Source organism: Erythranthe guttata, chromosome 4, assembly GCF_056151865.1.
Source record: "Erythranthe guttata isolate IM_541 chromosome 4, IM_541, whole genome shotgun sequence".
Lineage (NCBI taxonomy): Eukaryota > Viridiplantae > Streptophyta > Magnoliopsida > Lamiales > Phrymaceae > Erythranthe > Erythranthe guttata.
Genome location: NC_142536.1, coordinates 13004714 through 13026230, shown reverse-complemented (window position 1 = coordinate 13026230; position 21517 = coordinate 13004714). Strand labels below are relative to the sequence as shown.

Sequence of the window (21517 nt, the reverse complement as noted above, 5' to 3'; positions counted from 1 at the left end):
AATTTAAATCACATAATCACATGCCCGATAATTGTAAACAATTAATTGCGTACCTTTGCGCTTCCAGCGAAATTAAAAACAACATACATGCGAATTATTTAATCGAAAGTAAATCAATTAGCATGCTCGCATTAAATAAATTAACATGCTCGCAGTAAACTACGAATTTCATGTAATCACATATAACATACAAATTCATAAAACATACTACGAAAACGATCATGCATAATTTAATCTAATTAAATTAATTTCGAACAAACACCAGGTTCGAAAGTTTACCTCTTGAAGCGTGAGGTAGGCGCACGAAATGAAGCAAGATTTCCACGGAAACCAATCCGTGCAATCCGGGAGCGGCGATGGCGAAGCGGCGGCGGCGACGGCGTGAGCAACGGCGGCGCGTGAGGATCACGCGCGATCTTCGGGCGGCGCGTGAGAACGCGTGCGTCGTTGGCTCGGGGGCTGCTCCTCGATTCTTCGATCTTCCTCCTCTCGGATTTCACCTCGTATACTTCGATCTACTAAAACGTGGCACTAGACATGCAATAGTTAGAAAAAAACGGAAGAAACGAAAAGAGAAAAGAGCTACCAAGACAATCGGCCAAGGGGAGGCCAATTCCGGCGACTTGACGGCGGCGGTGGCAGCGGTGATGGTCGCGGGAGAGATTGGCCGAGAGAGATATGAGCGGCTAGGATTTTGTGTTTTGAGTTGTGTGTGTGTAAGACCTATAAATCAAGTATTTATAGTGTCTTGCATAAAAGCCCTAACGGGCTTAAGTTGGACCAGACCCAACAACTTAAGTTCGTTAGTTCTTCATTCGCTCGTTTCTCTCAATTCAATGATCGGAAAATTTTAACGATTACATTTTCGGAATCATTATAATGTCCTCGTCATTACGAGTGCCAATGCTCGATTTCCAACTTTCTAAAAGTGGAAACCCTAATTCAGTGCACTTTCTAAATTTGGAAACTTCCCGATTTAGAAAGTCCACTAAGATGTTCACCTATTCTATTCCTTTTCTTATTCTCATTCATAATTCCAAATTACGAATGTTGGACCCAATCATATTGACTTCCAATCATGCAAAGATAAAATATTTTTTATCGCTGAACGTTCATTCAAAGATCTCATGTGCACGAGCAGTGTGACCCTCGATGGTTCAGGTGTAAGCTAGTCGTGGGCCCACAAGCCTTTATGGTCAAAACTCGTCCCTTAGAGTTACGATTAAGATGAAGCTAGTTTCACCTTAATTACCCAACGAATCAAGATTGACGTCTAGCAACTACGCATCATGATTCCCTAGATACAAATGAAGTGCATGCAAGAACCTTTTGATATCGTTAGCATACAGTACGATCCCTTCGATTCATATGTCCCAATTGAACTAGAGGCATTTGTTCATCGAGACCTCCTTAGTAGTTCAATGACTGTGCGGTCGTTCTAAGTGTTGTAATCTTTACGTGCATGACTTAGAGAATCGAATTCTCTAATCATCACTTAGTCAGCTCTGGCCAGAGACTTTAGAGATTACAAACTATGAGAACACACAGGACATCCAAGACTATTCTAGCGATCGAATGCCCGATCACAATGCACAGACCCACTAGATTTCGGACTGCACGAACGTCTGGCCCTTGGGGTGGTCCTCGGTAGAACTCAGGAACAGGTCACGATACAGCTGGTCCTCTAGTGAAGTCACGGTGATGTCTCGGTCATAAGGACTAATGGTGTACAACTATACCATAGATATCTCTACTCGATTATTGAGAACCACTCAGAGATTTCTAGTGTGAGGGAGTTCAATGAACTCGTGAACTTACGAGCACCCACTTATGCATGCCGATATCACAATACCGTTTACTGATGAGATGCAGTACACATACACTAAGTGCTAGTCTCTTAATGGGAAAGGCCGATATCCTCATTGGTGGCGTAGCCCTTCAACTAGGAACACGTTTAACAGTTATAATACTAAAGTAAATATCTCACGATCCTAACGATCAATTACTAGTACTTGTAATAACTATAAGGACTATATCTATGCTTGTGAGAAAGGGACAAAGATATAGAATGCCAAGGTGTTTTATCATTAATACGAAAAATGATTATTTATTACAATAATAAATGGAAAAACCACAGCCACAAGTTGGCTTGTTGGTCACCTACTCTAACAATGTTTTCAACCACATGGTTTCAAATTTAAATCCCCCACGCTTCCGACTATTATTCCCTCAACTGGTTGTCTTAATATCTATTCGTATCGGAAGATGATCCGAGTATAGGGCCTCAAGATGTGTCACACGAAATCCCTAAAACTTATTCTTCCATTACTTGTTTGCGCATGTTCGATCAATCTGCTCCATTGTTGTGTCTGGATGTTTCTTTTTATTCGTCCAAGTGAATGGGAAACCCACAAAACCCAAGTCAGTTAATGATAAGTGTTCATTTTACACGATTTTTACTTATCGAATCTTCGAGTTTTGGTCTTCGTTCGTCTGAGTTTTCGGCTTTATCTGTACATATTATGCGTTTCTTATTTTATTTAAATTTTAGGTAAAGAGAAGCTATTTTTGCCGATTCAAAACAATTTTGGAAGCGAAGCTGAGAACCAAACCAAACACATGCAAAAGTGCATTCTAGCGAACTATAGCAGTGTTCGGTATTTGACGCATAACTCTTTCATACGAACTCCGATTGAGCTGATTCAAAAAAGATTTACAGTGTGGACGCCCGATTTTGGCGTTCGTTTACAGTGTGGACGCCCAGTCTGGGTGTCCGGTCCGGGAATGGGCGCCCGGTTTGGGCGTCCGGGTCCGATTTGGACACCCAGTCTGGGCGTTCTGCAGTGTATTTATTTATTTATTCATTTTTTTTTTCAATTTTACTTATTTCAATATTTTTTTTTTTTTATAATTTCAATTTTACTTATTTCAATATCTTTTTTTTTCATATAATTTCAATATTTTTTTTATAATTTTAATTTTACTTATTTCAATATCTTTTTTTTTATAATTTCAATTTTACTTATTTCTATATTTTTTTTATAATTTCATTTTTACTTATTTCAATATGCTTTTTTTATAATTTCAATTGTACTTATTTTTAATATCTTTTTTTTTTTTTTTATAATTTCAATTTTACTTATTTCAAAAATTTTTTTATAATTTCAATTCTACTTATTTCAATATGTTTTTTTTTTATAATTTCAATGTTAATTATTTCTATATTTTTTTTTTCATTTTTACTTATTTCAATGTTTTTTTTATAATTTCAATTTTACTTATTTCAATATCTCTTATATTTGCAGGATGTCTAATTGGATTAAAAAACTGAAAATGGGAAAATGGAAGGGGCTTATGATTCGTTCCCCTGCGGATCCGGTGGAAGAATCTACTGCTATACGAGAGGGTAGAACACATAACCGAAAGGTTACTAGTTCTACGCAGCATGGCGAAATAACAGTAATTTTTAAACAACCAGAAGCACTTGCGGCGATAGAGGCGGAGGCCGAGGCGGAGATGAATGCACATATGGATCCGCATGAGGCAATGATGATGGAGTAGTACGTTTTCAGGGGCAGTATCATTTTTCGCCTCCTGATTTTCCATTAAATGACGATGACGAGGACGATCCGACTCCGCCTCCTACTTTGACTAGAGCTGCTACTACTCCCGGTGGTTCTACTCCTGTCCAAAATCCTAAATCCCGCCCTGTTCGGAAACCTAAGGTTCCTTCTAGACGTTGGCGGTTCACTGGTCGGGCACCCGGTGGACCTGAGCTGTCTGAGTTGATTCCGAGTTTCAGAGCACACGTTGCCTACGACATCTGGGAGGGAAAGGTAATACTTATTAATTTTATTTAAAGTGTTTATACTTGATTGTGTAATACTTACATATGAATATATATTGAACATGCACGACATATATATGCTTAAGTTGCGATCGCACGGCAAGTCGACTTGGTCGGGCCCCATCGATGCTCGTTCTGTTTCACTACTACAGAATACGGGCTTGTATCAACTGCGTGATTGTTTTCTCCCTCAGCACAATAATCCGCTGATCGAGGCTTTTATTGAGAGGTGGCAACCAAACAATTACTCTCCACAATGTATCACCAACACTTTTTATATGCCGTTCGGAGAGTTGATAATTACTCTTCACGATGTGCATTACATAATGCATTTGCCAGTTAATGGACATCGCCCTAAAACTAACATGAATAAGGCACAGGCGATTGAGGCAGGTGCGAAAGCATTTGGTATTGACGATGCACTTATGGAGTAGTGGTGGTACGCTGGTGGCCCCCGGTTTGATCAGTTGGATGTGATGTACGACAACAATCCTACGTTTCCACCCGAGTTTCGTATACGAGCATATATCGCTTACTTGCTCGGAAAACTTTTGTTCGTCTACCTCGCAGCGCTTCTGTCAAATATGCAACACTATCATTGATGTACCTCTGCCACTGCAAGTCAAATGGAGGAAGTGGATAATTGTCAGTCATCTTCACATACACAAAGTGACTTCCTGCCTCAAGATGCAATATAGTCATCTGATAAGATAGCTGTGTAACATCTTCGGGACCCCAAAGTGGCAAATAAGTCTGATTTCCCAAACTACTAGCCGACAACACCAAAGCATTGTAACATGTTGCTACGACCACGCCCACGTCCGTGACGGTCATCCACTTTTCAATTGGTGCTTGAGCTTTGTCCCAATGGGCGACTTTCGCCAACACTTGATATACATAATTACCACCACCGAAATAATCCTTGAACAACTCCTCGTTTCTTCTCATACAGTGATAAATATCCAATCTAACCTCCAACCAATCATCCTCGTGATCTTTCACTACACACGCAATGCTTCTATAACCACAATTACCATCCCCTCGAATGTCCGTCCATGTCACAAACTCAGGAACACGACAGAAATGAAGATGTCGCAAAAAATCAGGTTGGGGCATTCGTACCATTTCGGGTCCACTCTTAGTCGATGAACGGCTACAGTTTCTGCTAGATCTTTCAGAAGATGCACTACGACCTCTGTTGCCTCGTCCTCGTCCAGTTACGTTATCTTCGTCCGGTGTGGGGTAAGTGGATACTCATGTGCTAAATTATCCCTACGTGTGGAGTCGTTCCGCGGTCTGCCTCTCGGGCGGTCTACTACTGGTGTTTCATTTAATTCCGTCTCCCCAGGATGCATTCGTTCGAAAACTACACCTGCATCAATAATTTCAATTTCAGACCGTTGACGCAGCTCATCAATTAATCCGTCGAGCCGAAAAATAGCCTGTGTCCTGTGATCGGAAACGGAACCAACAATTTTTTCTTGGCTACCATCCACCAAAACTGTTGTCCTCCAAGACAAGTGAACATCCTCCGCATAAAACAAATCACCTCGCGAATTCACCTTAATATCAATTTCATGTTTGCATGGGAGGCCATGAGTTGTCCTCAGAAAATGAGTGCAGCTGTCTAAATCTGTCTCCATCTCAGCGTCCAAAAGCTTCAGAGCGGCATGAGTTACAATTCCACCGGACAAAATTTTAAACACAGGCACATTAATCGTCTTAGCCCGAATCCTCTTTGACTTCGCAAAGTCATTCAGGATCTCATTAAGCTGATCTGTTATTTGTGAATGATACTGTGCCCAAAATGTGTCAAATCCACCTGTGGACGCATCCAACCATCTCTTCAATGCTCTATGGTTACTTTCCACCCTAATATGATTAAATATGTTACGTTTTAGTACACAAAATAGCATTAAGTTACATATTTGTATTTAACAAAAAATAAATACCTGCTAGTCGCTGTATTGCCCAAATGAAAAATATAATCCGTACATGCACGAACAAATTTCTCTTTGTATATGATCCAAGTGTCTTGGAGGTACTCGATCAACTGTGGATAATTTGCGTACTCGTCCATCAAAGTCATGTAATTCCTGTTGAAATCTTCCTCACATAGGGATGTTACAACATTTTGCCATGGGCCACGTACGAATGCAATCCCTCGCGACTTACTATTGCCCAAACATCGTGCAGCACGACGACCCACATTCATGTTAATGTGCCAAAGACATAAAAGATGATCCACGGTCGGAAATACATTCTCTAACGCCTTCAAGAGTCCTAACACTCGATCAGTCACAATTACACTAGGTAGAGTGTCTGGGGGGTAAAGTCTTTTCAGTCTCTACAATACCCAGGTATAATGGTTTTCATTTTCATGGCGCATAAATACTACTCCAACAGTAAAATTACGACCCACAGAAGTAGCACCAACAATCTTCAACAAAGGCATTTTGTATTGATTGGTTTTGTAAGTACTGTCAAGTAGTATAACGTACGGAAACTTACTTAGCAATTCGACAGACTGAGGGTGAGCCCACATCAAATCAATAACTTCATGTGTTGTTTCATCAGTACGAATCCACTTGTAATATTTGTGCTCCTCAAGCAACACAATCAAATGTTGCATCACTGTATGGTCACCCCTAGCTTCTTTTTTGAAATGATCCTTTGCATTGTATATTTGTTTCATATACGCATTGAGACCCAAGCCCATTTGTTTCAAGTGAGCCATAATCTTCTTCGGCGGCACATGACTTTTTGACAAATCTTTAATAATCTCCAACTCCTTTTTAGACAATGGACTCAGCCCATGCCCAGACGTATATACCAGGTAATGATTATGCTTCCCATATAATATTCTCAGCTCCCATCTACCATCAAACCGTTTCACTTCCGCAACCTGAAAACCACAATGAATTTTTTTGCTACCATTCCATCTTCTCTGGCGCGCAGTTGGGTTGGTTGATGGTGTATCTCGTTTCGCCCCAAATAGGTCACAAGTCAGGTACATTTTATTAGGTTTAGGGCCACTTTTTGTAATCAACTTTACAAAAAGATTTCTACCAACGGACTTCGCCGAATCTACCAGCTCGTCATTGGAGTCAAACAATTGATTTATTGTAAAATAATCAGTATGATCGACTTCAACTTCATCCGTATTGTGTTGGTTTCCCTAAAAACACATAAAAGAATTAATTAAAAGGGGGGGGGGGGGGGGGACGCCCAAACCGGGCGCCCGAAGCAGTGTCACACGCCCGGTTTGGGCGTGGAATCCTGTTTTGCACGCCCGGTTTGAGCGTGTGTTGATGGTTTACACGCCCAGCTTGGGCGTGTAAAACAGCTTCGGGCGCCCGGGTTGGGCTTTCGCCCTTTCTGTCCAGATTTTTCGAACGAAATGACGAAATTTTTACCTCGTTGTGATGTGTATCACGATCTTCATCCGATGGGCTCATTTGTGTTCGTATATCAGTTCAACAAAGATGATTTTAGGCCAAATTAGTGACGAGAGTGATTTTTTCTAGAGAGAGAAACAAAAATAAGTATGAGTTGCAAATACCAATTCTAGGAACCCAAACAGTAAGTCCCTTTGCAAGTCCACTATAAATAGGAAGAGCCCTTCATTTCTTCCCCTTCAATTTTCCTCGACTCTTCTTCAGTTTTTCTTCGATTTTTCTTCGTTTTCCGAGAGTTCTCCGTGGCAAGCTTCGACGAGGATTTCGACTCGAGTTTTTCATAATATTTTTCTTTACGTTTAGTTTATGATCTCGTGTTCTTCATTTTGATGTTATTTTTGTAATGAACTGAGCATTTTCTTTTAGGGAAATAAAACCTTGTATATATTGATTTTGATTTCCAGATCTGTGATCTATTTGTCGTTTCTTTGATTATGTTTATGTTTTTCTGTATTAAATGCTTTCAATTGTTTGGCCAACAGTTGAATTGATTGTAAATAGGAATGAACTCGAAAGAGGATTTCTCGTTTGATTTTAGGAAAACATAGATTGGGTTGTGGAAACGGAGACGTGATGCACCTCGGGTAACCCTTAAGGACGTAACGGAGACGTCGGACCTGTGGGTAGACTCTAACTACACTGGAGACGGGGGTTAGAGTATTTTAGCGTCTAGGTTAGCAAATATAGAATAGACATTAGACTCGGATTTGAAGATTTTTATCTATAGTACACTGGTGGATTTTACCCTAGAAGCCATCACACGTCGGAATTCCTTGCTTGTCCTGGCGGACCGTTGTTTTTATTTATTGTTTCTTTGGAGTTTCAATACTCCCATCCATTTTTGATCGTCTAGATAAAGTTTAGAATAGTATAATTATCGTACTTGGTAAATTTTAGAACTTAATACCCTGTGGATCAATATCTGGAATTTACTATTCTACAAAACACAATACTGTAAACTTGCGGTTTTTCATACGTAGGTTTTACGCTTATCAATTAACCAGCATCATTTAAACATGATCGAAACTCATGCATATCACTGAACGGGGTCCTTCGGCCTCCACTTGTTTCAGAACTATTAAGTATGGCATTGAAATTTCCCGCACAAAGCCAAGGTTTATTTGATTAGCAGCTTACTAATTTTCTTAGCAAAAGCAACGACAAATATAACTTGTTTCCCTTCGAATGCCCTTAGAAACTCGTAAATCTCCAAACCTCAACATCGTAAATATGGCATCAATTGGATTCATAGAGAAGCTTTAAAGAACCACAGTGATGTCTTTGGACAATAGAAGACCAAGCTCTCCTGATGAACCTCGTGCTGCAACTACTACACCCTGAAGTCCTAATTATCTCTTGATACACTCAAATTTTCTAATAGATAATTTAGTCTCTGATAGAAAAATGAGGTGGTAATTGTTTACTCGAATTAAATCTCTAAGTTTTCGAAATGTACGAGACACCCTGTAACGGAATTACCCGTTTTTTAATTTTCTTTTATTATGTCTCAAACGGCGTCATTTTAACTTATTAAAACGGGTCTGCGCTTTTATTTTTATTACGTTTTCTTTAAATGGGAGGGGAGAGTCAGACGACGTCGTTTCGAGGAAGCAGCATGGGCAGCATCACATGCACAGCGTGTTCTGAGCTAAGGAGAGAGAGCCGTTGCTTTATTTCTATAAATGGGCAGACAAACACGAGGGGTTGGCAAGCATTATCAGTACTCTAGTCTAGCTTAGTTAATGTAAGATAAGGTAGAGTTTTGGTTCCTTTGTCTCCAAGTTTGTTCTTCTTTTCTTCAAAGATTGTAAACCCTACTTTGCACTTTGAATGAATCAATCTTTCAGCCGAAATTTCAATAATTAATCCGAGAGTTTATTTGTTTATTGAGAGTGATTCGTGACATACCCCAACCTCTATAATTCCGAACAAGACAATTCATGAGGATTAATGGACATCGTGATAAAGAAAGTGAAAGAAAGACGAAATCTAATAATCCTCCAAAAGGAGATGAAGGTGAACGGTCTTTGATCTGGAGAGAAAAAAAAACCTCTCAATAAGAGAGAAAATTCTAGTCTTTATATCTTTAGTTGATACATTTTCTAATGTACCAATAAATTATGTTTGAACATGAGGTTTTAGAATTTTTTAATTTAAAAAATGAATTGAAAATTTTAACAATTAAATGTATAAAAAAATAACAAGAGTAAAAATTATTTGGGAAGCCTAGTAAACATATTATTAAAATTATGAGTTCAATTATGTAATTAAAAATGTATCTACAGTTCTACACTATGTATAATAAATGGGTAATTACAAATGAGCCCATCAATGGGTACTTATTTATAAAGAGATCCAGACAAAAAATTCATTTACCAACAAGTCTACACATGGTTCAGATTTTTGTAAAGGACTAAAATAGCCCCTCATACTTTAATATGCTCCAATTTCATCCTTAACTTTATTTAACCTCAATTTGACCCCAAATTTCACAAATTATTCAATTTTGACCCAAAACTTTTTTTTTCAAAAACTTTTTTTCCCACCGGATTCCGGCGTTGATTTTTTTTTTTGTCCAGATTTTTTCGCCGGTTTCCGGCGTTGACTTTTTCGAATTTTTTTCTTCTTCTTTTCTTTCTTTCTGTGATTTTTTTTTTCGTTTAAACAACAATAATGCTGTGATTGACAGTAATATTAACTATATTACTGTTAAACACAGTAAAATTAACTAAACTACAGTTTAACACAGTAATATTGCTATATTAATCTCTAACACAGTAATATTAACACAACAAAACTCATTATTATTGTATAATAGAGTAATATTACTATGTTGACCGTTCAACAAATCTAAACATAATAAAAAACCAAAAGAATTAATATTACTGTGAGTGACAGTAATATTACTATAACAACAGTAATATTACCGTCAACCACAGTAATATTACAATAATAGAAAATAATATTATTACGTTACTTTGTGAATAACTCAAACAAACAAAAAATCCAAACAAAATAATAATATTGATGTGGTTGACAATAATATTACTATAACAACAATAATATTACCGTCAACCACAGTAATATTATTGTGTTTACAGTAATATTACAATAATAGACAGTAATATTATTACGTTACTCCGTGAATAACTCAAACAAAACAAAAACCCACAAAAAAAATAATATTGATGTTGTTGACAGTAATATTATTGTGTATATAATTATTTTGTCAACGACAGTAATATAATTACGTTGACTTGTCAACAAATCAAACAAAATAAAAAAAAACAACAAAAAATAAAAAATAATAATATTACATTAATTTACTGTCAACGGCAGCACAATTACATAAATGTATTGTCAACGGCAGTACAATTACGTTAATTAACTGTCATTACAGTATAATTACGTTAATTTACTGTCAGTGACAGCACAATTACGGTCAACGTTTAGCGGTGGACGTAAAAAAAAACAAACCAAAAAAAAAAAAAAAACCCAAAAAACACTAAAAAAAATATCAACGCTGGAGAACCCCGGTCAACGCCGGAAACCGGCAAAAAAATTTGGAAAAAAATAAATTCGAAAAGTCAACGCCGGAATCCGGCGGCAAAAAAAAATTTGAAAAAAAAAGTCAAAATTGAATTTTTGTGGTCAAAATTAGATTTTTGTGGACAAAATTGATTAAATTGGGGTTACAATTAAGAATTGAGGATAAATGGTTGGGGATAATATTGACATATACATGAATGTTTCCTTTATTTATAGTAAATATTAAAGGGATGAGCTTATTAGTGAAACAGATATAACCCCTAAAATAATAAAGATACTTGGTCGGGGGCTTATGCACGAAAACCCCTATAATAAATTAATAATATATCGTCCCTTTGTATTTTTGATTCAAACTAATAAATAAGGAAGCGACTCAAACTCTGGTCATTCTCGGAAGCGACATTTACCATCTCAGCTACAACAACAAATTAACCATTTATCACATTTTAACTTATATATGTAATGTGTAAATATATAGGTAATATTTTTTTTGGGGTAAATTACAAACACCTCCCTTAGGTATGATCAAATTACAAAAACCCCCCTCTTGTTTGGATAATTACATCTACCCCTCAACTATGATTTTTTCTTAGACCTCCACCTTTATGGTGCCAAATTCAACATAGTGATCTAGATTCCGTGAAATGTGCTCTAGTTTGTACTCTTTTTGTGTAAAAAATACAGTTTCCGATGCACCACAAACTGATATATACAAGCTAAAAGTCACATATTATGATCATCTTGCTTCATAATGTAGAGTTAAAATAGGATAAAACGGATAAAAAAGTGATAATATTTCATATAATCTCGAAGATTCCACTAAATTTGATGAGTTGAGGGGGTGGTTGTAATTATCCAAACATGAGGGGTGTTTTTGTAATTTGACCATACCTCAGGGGGGTGTTTGTAATTTACCCTTTTTTTTTTTTTATACAAATCAAGGGTGTGAAGTTGTACACCCTTGCACCACAGTGGGCCAAACGCTATAGTTTCGGTAGCGGGTTTTAAACAGAGCGGATATTTATGGATAGCTAACGGATTGGATTTTATTTGCCATCACTATACTTCAATTTTAGTTGAATACATTTTTCTAATGTACCAATAAATCATGTTTGAACATAGAGTTTTTAGAGAAAAAAAAATAATTTTAAAAATGAATTGAAAAATTTTAAAAAATAAATATTTATTATTTAAAAAAATAAAAAAGAGTAAGTTATTTGCGAAGCTTAGCAAACATAGTAAGAAGCGACTAAAATAAATATCATTTTTTTCTTACTTTAATACCATCAACATAAAAATAAAAAAAAAATAGATAAAAAATAGATAATAACATTATTACCCTTAATAAAAATCAAAACTACACTCAAAAGTTGTATGGTATTGATTTTATTAAGAGTATTAATGTCTTTATCTATTTATTATCTATTTATTATAGTGGTGGTATTGAAGTTTAAAAGAAACGGTGGTTAGTATTCAAATTTCAACAAATTACGGGTTCAATTATGTAATTAAAAATGTATTGTCTACACTAGCTACACTACACTCGTATAATAAAGATTAAATATATTGTCCCTTTGTGTTTTTGATTCAACATCATTTGCCCTCACGGGAATATATTCAAATATCTTCTTCTTCTTCACTTTTAGGCGTTTCACTGCTGTCTTTCTCGCTCCTCCTACCTTCTCTCTCCCGCAGATCTGATTTCGACACAGGTCTCTCTCTCTCTCTCTCTCTCTCTCTCTCTCTCTCATGTATTCTCCGTTTCTCTCTTTGTTTATTCTGCTCCTCAACTCTTCTCAGTATAATTCCTGTTTGTTTCGACTGTTGTTTTTGTTTTTATTTCTAGATTTACCGATTTGTGTTCCGATTTTTATGTGCAAACAAAATTTATGGCGATAGCACCCGATCATTTCGTTTTTTTTCCTCTCTTTTTAATGCTGATGGATGTAACCTTTAATTACTGTTTTTTGCATTTGTTGTTTGTGAATATCTTAATTCTTCTCTACTGCTTTTGGATCCGTGCAATTAATAGTTAATCTGATAAAAAATGCAAATCTTTTCGACATTTGGGAGAAAATCGTTTTACTGGTTCACTGTGGGAAAGAGTAGCGGAGAGAAGAGAACCAAAACATTTTTTTCAAATTAGGGTTATCAGAGACTAATTATCTCAAGTTAGTTTTGGTATCAATGAATTGAACCCGTAAATTTTCGAACCAGAAGTACATACATTTGGATTGGATTCCGATTAATTCCGTCCGTTTCCTATGTGTCATTGTAACACAAAAAGTAGATACATGCGTGTATCTGGTAAACAACCTAAGTAAAACCATTCCAATTTCTCTGTGGATTTTTTTTGTATATTTTGTGAAAAATCGGATATAATTGTATGAGAGTTTCTTGATTAAAAGCGTTGTACGATCACAGAAGTTGAGTACAAAGAGAATCCGAGGAGAAAATGGGTCGTGGAGTTAGCAGCGGTGGTGGTCAGAGTTCACTAGGGTACCTTTTTGGAGGCCCCGAAGCTCCTGCAGCAAAACCTGCTCCAAGGAATGTGGAGGCGGCGGCACCTCCTCCTCCTCCGCCTCAGAACGCAGCGCCAGTGGCGGCTCCGGAGAAGCAATCTGCTGGTGCACCACCTCACGGTACTAAACAGATTCCAGCTGGCATCCAGGGCAGCCAAAAGAATAACTATCTCCGAGCTGATGGCCAGAACACTGGCAACTTCCTCACGGTATATTTTTTTTTATACTTGTTTCTTTGTTGTCGTATTATCTAGGTTATGTATTATGCCTATGCTCCACATGCAACTAGTGAATATGGTTATGTTCGGATGCTTCGATTTCTTGTGAAATATATGTTTCCTTAGAATGTTATTGCTATTAGGAGTTCTTTATTCTTTAAGAGGTTTGTGGTTACTTATTTCGTATGGTCCTTTTTTTTCTTATTTATTCAGTGGTTATTTAGGTTTGTTTTGATGGCTATATAACACTGCTAGAAAACCTCCTTTAAGATTGTACCGATTGTTTTTTGCACTGCCGTTTTCCTAGTTTATATCGATAGGATGGGGGGTGCCAATTTTTGTGTCTGTATTCACATCTCATGGAAGGCAGAAAGAAAATAGGAGAATGTTTGTTTACACTTGTGTTGATCACTTCTATTCGAGCTTGTTTACACTAGTAAAAATTCCATTCTTGTTTCGGTTCTTGTGTTTCGTTTGATGGGATTACTTACTTTATCGGCTTTACTTTTTCTTATTGGACTTTTTTAGTGTATCCATTCGATCTGTAATGACGTTGATTCTTTGTTCGTCCTTATATATATATATATTTAATTACGAAGCAAATGGGTAGTCCTTTTTCCCTAGTGTCATTCTACACTTCGTTTTTTTTTTGTTCTTCGTGCAAATGATAAAATGGTAAAAATTTGTATGACAGGATCGACCATCTACGAAGGTCCATGCTGCACCAGGAGGTGGATCCTCCCTTGGATATCTTTTTGGAGACGGCAGCAAGTAAATGTTGGTTACTGTGTTTGTTTAGGTTTCCCTTTTGAAGTTGGGGCCTGACTATATCTTTCATCCTTAATTGCTTCAGACATTGCTGCAAATTGTAATACAATATCCTTTTTCTTGTCCTAAATCGAGCTTGTCAATAGCTGCTGGCTCGGAACATTCGAATGAAGCAGTTACTTCTTGCTTTTCTCAATGCTAATGGAAGATTATTGGTTATACTGTTTTGCTATGGCTATTGTCTAATGTGAATTTATAATAGAGTTATGGAGTATTGTTTTATCTGATGATCAATATTTTCGGCTCCATTAGAGTTATTAACAACGATATCATTAGGGGTGGTAAACGAGCCGAGCCGACTCGTGAGCTCGACGAGCCGGCTCGTAAAAAGCTCGAACTCGGACTCGAGGTTTTCGAGCTCGAGCTTTCTGACGAGCCGAGCTCGAACCGGTTTTTAGTTGTTCATGAGCTCGCGAGCCTTATTTATTATTTATTTTTTATTTATTTATTTATTTTTTATATGTTATTTTTATTTAAATAATGTATAATAATATAAAATACTATAGAAATAAATACAAATATTAAAAAAATATATAATTACAATTTAGTTTTTATTTTGTACTTTTTTTAAATAATTTTTAATAATAAAATAATAATTAAAAAATATTTAAAAAAAAAAAAGAGAGGTTGGGCTCGAGCTCGAGCTTGACAAAATTGACACGAGCTCGAGCTTGAGCCAAAAAAAGAGGAACTCGACGAGCTCGAGCTCGACAAAATAGACTCGAGCTCGAGCCAGCCAAAAGAGGCGAGCTCGGCTCGAGATAACATAAGATGAATGAGTAGAAAAGTGCCGAGATTTATACTTGATCGTTGAAAAAGTATAAGTGTGTTTGTTATAATTCATTATTTTTTTCTACTGGAAGTGTACAAGTGTAAGTGTGTTTGTTATAATTCATAATAGTGTAAGTGATTTTTCAAAAAAAAAAAAAAAAAGCCCTAGAAAAAGGAAAAAAACAATATCTTCAGTTAAATGACGTTTTGTATCTGACAATGACTTCATTAGAACCCTGATAAATTAATAAACTTTCGTAAGTAATAGTTTCTTCTGATTCTGACTTAGTAAAATCCACTAAATTATTAATTCGATAATTTAATATTTCGCTAAATTTATTGTTTCTTTTCAACTCCCTCTATTTATTTTTGGGTAAATTACAAACATCCCCCTGAGGTATGGTCAAATTACAAAAACACCCCTCTTGTTTGGATAATTACAACCACCCCCTCAACTCCTCAAATTTAGTGGAATCTTCTAGATTATATGGAATATTATCACTTTTGTACCCGTTTTATCTCATTCAAACTCTACATTATAAAACAAGATGATCAGAATATGTGATTTTTAACTTGTATATATCAGTTTGTGGTGCATCGGAAACTGTATTTTTACACAAAATGAGTACAAACTAGAGCACATTTCATGGAATCTAGATGATTATGTTGAATTTGGCACCATAGGGGTGGAGGTGTAAGAAAAAATCATAGTTCAGGGGGTAGATGTAATTATCCAAACAAGAGGGGGATTTTTGTAATTTGACCATACCTCAGGGGGCTGTTTGTAATTTACCCTTTATTTTTTAATGTGATATTTAAGATAGATGCACACCAATGAGCAAGTTCGTACTTGAAAACATTACTTTTGTGACCCTTTAATATTTTCTTACATACATTACAGTATAAAACGTGAATCTACAGTCTGGTTGAGAGAGAAACTCAATGGTAAATATCTTCATTTAAGTGATTTAATCAAACAAAAAAAAAAAAAAAACAAAAAAAAAAAAAAAAAAACAAAAAAAAAAAAAAAAAACAAAAGAAAAGAAAAGAAAACTACACAAAAAAACAATATCTTCAATGAAATGATGTTTCTTATTTGACAATGGCTACATTAGAACCTCGATAAATTAATAAACTGTACTAATTAAGAGTTTCTTCTGTTTACGACTCAGTAAAACTTACTAAATTATAATTTCGATAGTCTAATATTTCACTACATTAATATAATTTTGCTAATTCCGACTTTATAGAGGTTTAACTTTATATAAGAACATAAGAGAAGCAAATAGAGCAGTCACATTTTCAACTTAGATGAGATGCAATTAGTGAATATTAATATATATCAAACAACCTAAAAATCTTTTGAATTATAGTGAAAAAGCCAAATAAATATTTAAAATCGTCGAAAACGTCCCCTCTTACTGTGTGCCCATGCTAAGGCAGCAACTGTAGCTCCACCCAAATGAGCAGATCCTGAAACTTGCTGATCTCCCTGATATACCAAACAAACCCAAAAGATAATACAAATTGAAGTGGTGATATTATAGAAAAATAAAATAAAATAATAATAATAGTAATCAAATCAGCATATACCTCCAATAACCTCAAGATATCTTTTCCAATAATAAAGACTCCCTGGCAAAAAATAAGCAAAGCATCGATAATCGACATTTTTTCTTTCATTATATATTTTTTGTAGAATTTAGATAGATGTAACGAAAACCTTACCAGTAAAATAGCAGGAACAGGTATTATAAAGTCGAGATAGAGGGTCTTCGATGGAAACAGAAAAATATCAAGCAACATTATCGCATTCACAGCTCCGCTTGCACCCTAGGAGTACGAACATAATCTTTTGTTACTCAAAATAAAATTCTACACGTTGATGTCATACTTCACTAGATTACATACATACGGAAGGAGAGACAAATTGTAAAAAAAATCACTTTTATTTTTCATTTCACGTTTACGTGAACGTGAGTGTATTCGTGCGAGTGAGGTGTGGTGGGGGGATATATTCACGGCATAATATAATGATTAAATAGAAAAATGGATTAGCAACGCTTACAAGTCCTGGAATTTTTGAAGGGTCGGTAAATAGCATTTGATTGCTCTGCACATAAACAAAACATGGCAATCAATATACATTAATAATTATGTCGAAGTCCCATTAAATAAACTACAGCAGTTGCACAATTTAATTGCTGATGTGGCTCTAGGGTACACAGCAGTCGGAAAACAATCACGTAAAGCGTATTACTATATGTACGTCCACATTATTTTTTGGTTATAATAGTTCAATATACCTAACATAATATGAAGCACATTCATTCTATCAGACTCTCTGTCGTAAGTTAAGTCACGTAAAGAAAATGTTATTAGGAATCATAATCCCGATTTTCAAAGTAGAAAAAGAACGCATAAAAAGGATCATTACCAATTGTACACGAAATTAAAATTCAAAATGAGTTATACTCCGAAGTTTGTTTTAAATAGAAATTGGATTTGAAATTTACCTGGAATAATGGAGCTATGAGAGCATGATATGCCAAATAAAATATCGAGCCGGCAATTGCTCCCGATAGATACAATTTCAGCAAATATTCGGGTCCAAAACTCCTTCCTATCTGCAATAAAAATTGGAGTTGGCAGAAATTACTACCTGTTACTAAAATTCTCCATACAATAAAATATTACATAAGTAACAGATTTGTATAGAAAATTATCTTACACTTGTTCCGAAAAAGTATAGTCCGACCATATTCGAAATAAGATGCCACATGTCTGTATGACTGAATGCAGAGGTTATCAACGTGTGGATCCGTCCACTTGTAAAATTGTCTACAGAAATCTGAGCAGAAAGAAAAATTAATTATAAAAAATAGAGGCAACATAGTATTGTACAGCTTCGTTATAATTGAAATGTAATGAAAAACTTACCATGAAATTGTTGACCATAAATTGAGGGCTTGCAATTCTCCATAATAGGAAAACAGCGACATTCGTAACAATCAAGCCTAACACAACTCTGTCAGTTGTAAGCCTTCTAAAATTTGATCTCCTAGAAAGAGAAACGAAGACTAAATTAGTTTATGGTAACAAATCTAAGATTTATTTCAGATACCAGTTGGGCACATCAATCGTAACGGAAAGGGGAGTAATCAAACAAAACCTTGTACATTCATCTGCTCACATTACATTAATATATATCAAATAGAATTTTACTGAACATTTCTTCTTAGGATTCCGAGAAATATACAACAAATAGTTCAAGTCCAATATTTACTCATCCAAGAACTACGAATCAACACTGCTCAGCATGAATCAAAATATCCTGGAATGCTCCATCGTATGCTTACGTGTCATGTTTATATTAAATAACCTAGAAATACTAACCCCCCCATCCACGTGCAACACTGTCATAGAAGACATAAATATAGCTTAAAATCCAAAACTCCTACAGTATACTAAGTCGTAGGATATGTATCGCAACCTGGGACATCTATTTAAAAACAGCCGTCTTAAATGAATTATGAAAGAAAGTTAGTAACCTCAAAAAAGATACTTCGATTCCACATTTTCTCGTATATCAATGAATATTTGTGCACTTTAAACCTTCATTATGTTTAAAAAATGTATAATATAGCTAGGAAGTTTAACCCGTTCATTAACATTAACCTGTGCAAGCCACTCCAACAAGGCTACTACAACAAGGTTGGACCATTGTCAATGTAGATGAATAACAAGAAAGAAAGGTGTAGAGGAAATGAAATTCAAACAATGACGTAGCTACAGTTCGATCTTAGAGCATATCGAACATGCAAAGGTATAAGTTTCCACTGAGTGCTCGCACCGACAAATAGTTGTCAAAGTTGATAAATAAATGTAGGAAGCAAACACGAAGCATGCAAGAATATTTCTTGATCGAAGTTTTCGATGAACAGATATCTTTGTTTGCAGAAGATTTTTACCACTTGGATCGGATGTCTAAAGGTATTAAGTTTTACATTAAGAACTTTTATTACCTCCAACCTCACAGCATAGTCATCTGATTTTTCAGTGTCCAGCATCTAGATTTATGGCTACACTAATAATATATCAATTCTTTTGCTCAAGAAAGCCCACCCCAGTTCTATACATGTAATGCACATATAATTATATATCCGTAAAATCTCAAACCAAAACAAGATATCAGTACCCAAAAAACAAATTTCATAAAACGAAGTGATTCTTTCGACTAAATTGCAAAAAGCGCTCAACAAATACAATTTTACGAAGTGTCACACATTGCAAACAATTTTAAAGAAAGCAACTATCTCAAGTCTAAAGCCATTAGTTGTCTTGGAGGATTTTTGAATAACCTACACATAAAAAAAAAAAAAAAATGTTCCATACTTGACCATTTCAACAAGCACACATACTATTTCAGAATCTACAGTCTATCTCTACGATGACCTTCGCGTATATTTCCTAAGTGCTGTAGCATTTAGCTGAATTTGGCTCTTAACATAGCGACAATATCAGTTATGTTTGTAGTTGTCAAAGGATTTTATGTCCATAAGTGCTCCCATGGGTACATATGGATTGAACTAGTCCAGCTTATATCGCACGCACTTTTGGTGTTCGTGCAAAAGATCCCTAAAATTGAACGCCGAAATGTAAGCTACAAATATAATGCTCCTTCATCAAACGACTAACTGAAACGTAGGTACTAAAGCACACACATTACCATATACTTCTCATCAATCAACCAAATGTTACTAGGTGATTTTTCTTTTTTCAGCAAACTCCCAATCAAACAAAGATATATTCCAGTAATTCAACGGACCCGTTCAACAAAGGAAAAGGAATTTGCTTGCTTAATTTTCACGCCAACAAGAATCGAAAATTTCCATCAGAATTGAAACAGTTAAAAACCCTAACCGCATCAAAATAAGCGTAAAGACAGAGTAAGAGAAATTACCAGCCACCGTACTGTGAATCAAAGGATCGGAAAAAACTTCTGGTGTGGATTTTATATGTACGATTAACAGGAATTTTGGATCGCCAATTTGCAAAAGAAATTCTGGAAGGAGCTGAGCCCGAGTGGAATCCATTTCGAATCATCGCCGAAACTCCATTGTGGCTGTAGTAGGATTTCCATATATGGCAATGCGGAAGGGTGGAGTGGTGATAAAATGGTGCGAAGATGGAATTTGGGGAAATCGAATTGGTTTTTCCTGAGATTTTAGATAGTAACTTCACGCACAGTTGCCTTTGCATTTTCGGATTTTTTTCTTCTTCTCCACAACCCTCGCCTCGCTTCTCTGCTTCTTCTGCACGCTTATATTAATGGCTGCTAAATACAAGACCTTAATACTTTCTTACACAAGACCGTAATTTTGTTTCCAAAACCATTCGATTACATACATTGATTTAACTTGGGTTAGATTATCACTTATCACACAAAAAACAGTATATTATCAAAATAAATCTAATAATATAACCCGTTTGGTTGTCAAGTAAGTCATGATTAACAGTTGGACTTAATTTGATATTTGATATTCCTAATAAATTGTCGGGTCGACCCCCAAAATTATATAATCATGGCTTATATTGCCTTATCTTGGCTTATATTACCTTCTAGTGATTGGATTTTTTTTTATTAGACGCCGCGAGCTCCAATAAATAATTGGATTTTATTATATGATTTAATCTTATCTTGCCAACCAAACGGAGCCTAAGGGGACAACTAAAATAAACATTGTTTTCTTCTCAGATTAATATCATCACAAGAAATGTTATTAATATCCTTAGGCCCCGTTTAGTTGGCAAGATAAAATTAGTCAAGATAAGATTAAATAATCTAATGTAACACAATTATTAAATTGGAGCTTGCAATGTCCAACAAAAAAGACCTATTAGAAGACAAGAAAAGCCATGATTATATAATTTTGGCGGATCGACCCGACAATTAATTGATGTTACCAAACATCAAATTACAACTATTTAGTTAATAATGGCTTATCTTGACAACCAAACGGGATCTTAATGAAAATCAATAGCACGCAAATACACAAAATATCATTTTTTTTTTGTTTAAGACCACACACAAAACCTACAAACTTCTTTCTTCTTTACTATCCTTCTTCTTCACAAACATATAAGATTCAATTGTAGTATTGTATGTTGTAAGGGGCAATTTTTTTTTTGGTGTTGTTTTAAGTTGTAGTTTTTAAAATGGGGTTGTTTTGGGGAGTATAACCGAATTGGGGTTGAACGCCACCCACCACGGCGGCACCGGCAGGAGACGCCAGCTCCAACGGCGTCTCCGTAGGAGATGCC

General features: G+C 35.7%; 3 protein-coding genes across 3 annotated transcripts; 1 reads left to right on the top strand and 2 right to left on the bottom strand.

The window, feature by feature from the left end:
- Window positions 1-4339: 4339 nt before the first annotated feature.
- Window positions 4340-4972, bottom strand: LOC148771160 (uncharacterized). The gene has a single exon (XM_088817518.1). It carries the CDS (start codon window positions 4970-4972, stop codon window positions 4340-4342), a length of 633 nt encoding a protein of 210 aa, XP_088673644.1.
- Window positions 4973-12422: 7450 nt separating this feature from the next.
- On the top strand, window positions 12423-14581 carry LOC105973455 (protein SPIRAL1-like 1). Its single transcript, XM_012998475.2, has 3 exons — window positions 12423-12566; window positions 13279-13585; window positions 14289-14581. Exons 2-3 carry the CDS (start codon window positions 13310-13312, stop codon window positions 14367-14369), a joined length of 357 nt encoding a protein of 118 aa, XP_012853929.2. The 5' UTR covers window positions 12423-12566; window positions 13279-13309; the 3' UTR covers window positions 14370-14581.
- A 1891-nt stretch (window positions 14582-16472) lies between these two features.
- LOC105973454 (RHOMBOID-like protein 12, mitochondrial) lies at window positions 16473-20639 on the bottom strand. The gene is made up of 8 exons (XM_012998473.2): window positions 20157-20639; window positions 18134-18254; window positions 17925-18044; window positions 17710-17820; window positions 17262-17306; window positions 16922-17026; window positions 16787-16828; window positions 16473-16685 (listed from the first exon to the last, which is right to left on the bottom strand). The coding sequence occupies exons 1-8, from the start codon at window positions 20453-20455 to the stop codon at window positions 16587-16589; spliced, it is 942 nt and encodes a 313-aa protein (XP_012853927.2). The 5' UTR covers window positions 20456-20639; the 3' UTR covers window positions 16473-16586.
- Window positions 20640-21517: the final 878 nt, after the last annotated feature.

Bases quoted from the DNA above. Each gene is read 5' to 3' on its own strand.
- LOC105973455 (XM_012998475.2), top strand. From the start codon at position 13,310: ATGGGTCGTGGAGTTAGCAGCGGTGGTGGTCAGAGTTCACTAGGGTAC. The intron at 13,586-14,288 runs GTATATTTTTTT...TTTGTATGACAG, and splicing joins ACACTGGCAACTTCCTCACG to GATCGACCATCTACGAAGGT.
- LOC105973454 (XM_012998473.2), bottom strand. From the start codon at position 20,455: ATGCAAAGGCAACTGTGCGTGAAGTTACTATCTAAAATCTCAGGAAAA. The intron at 17,027-17,261 runs GTAAGCGTTGCT...TCGTACTCCTAG, and splicing joins CTTCAAAAATTCCAGGACTT to GGTGCAAGCGGAGCTGTGAA. The intron at 16,686-16,786 runs GTATATGCTGAT...TTGGTATATCAG, and splicing joins ATATCTTGAGGTTATTGGAG to GGAGATCAGCAAGTTTCAGG.
- LOC148771160 (XM_088817518.1), bottom strand. From the start codon at position 4,972: ATGGTACGAATGCCCCAACCTGATTTTTTGCGACATCTTCATTTCTGT.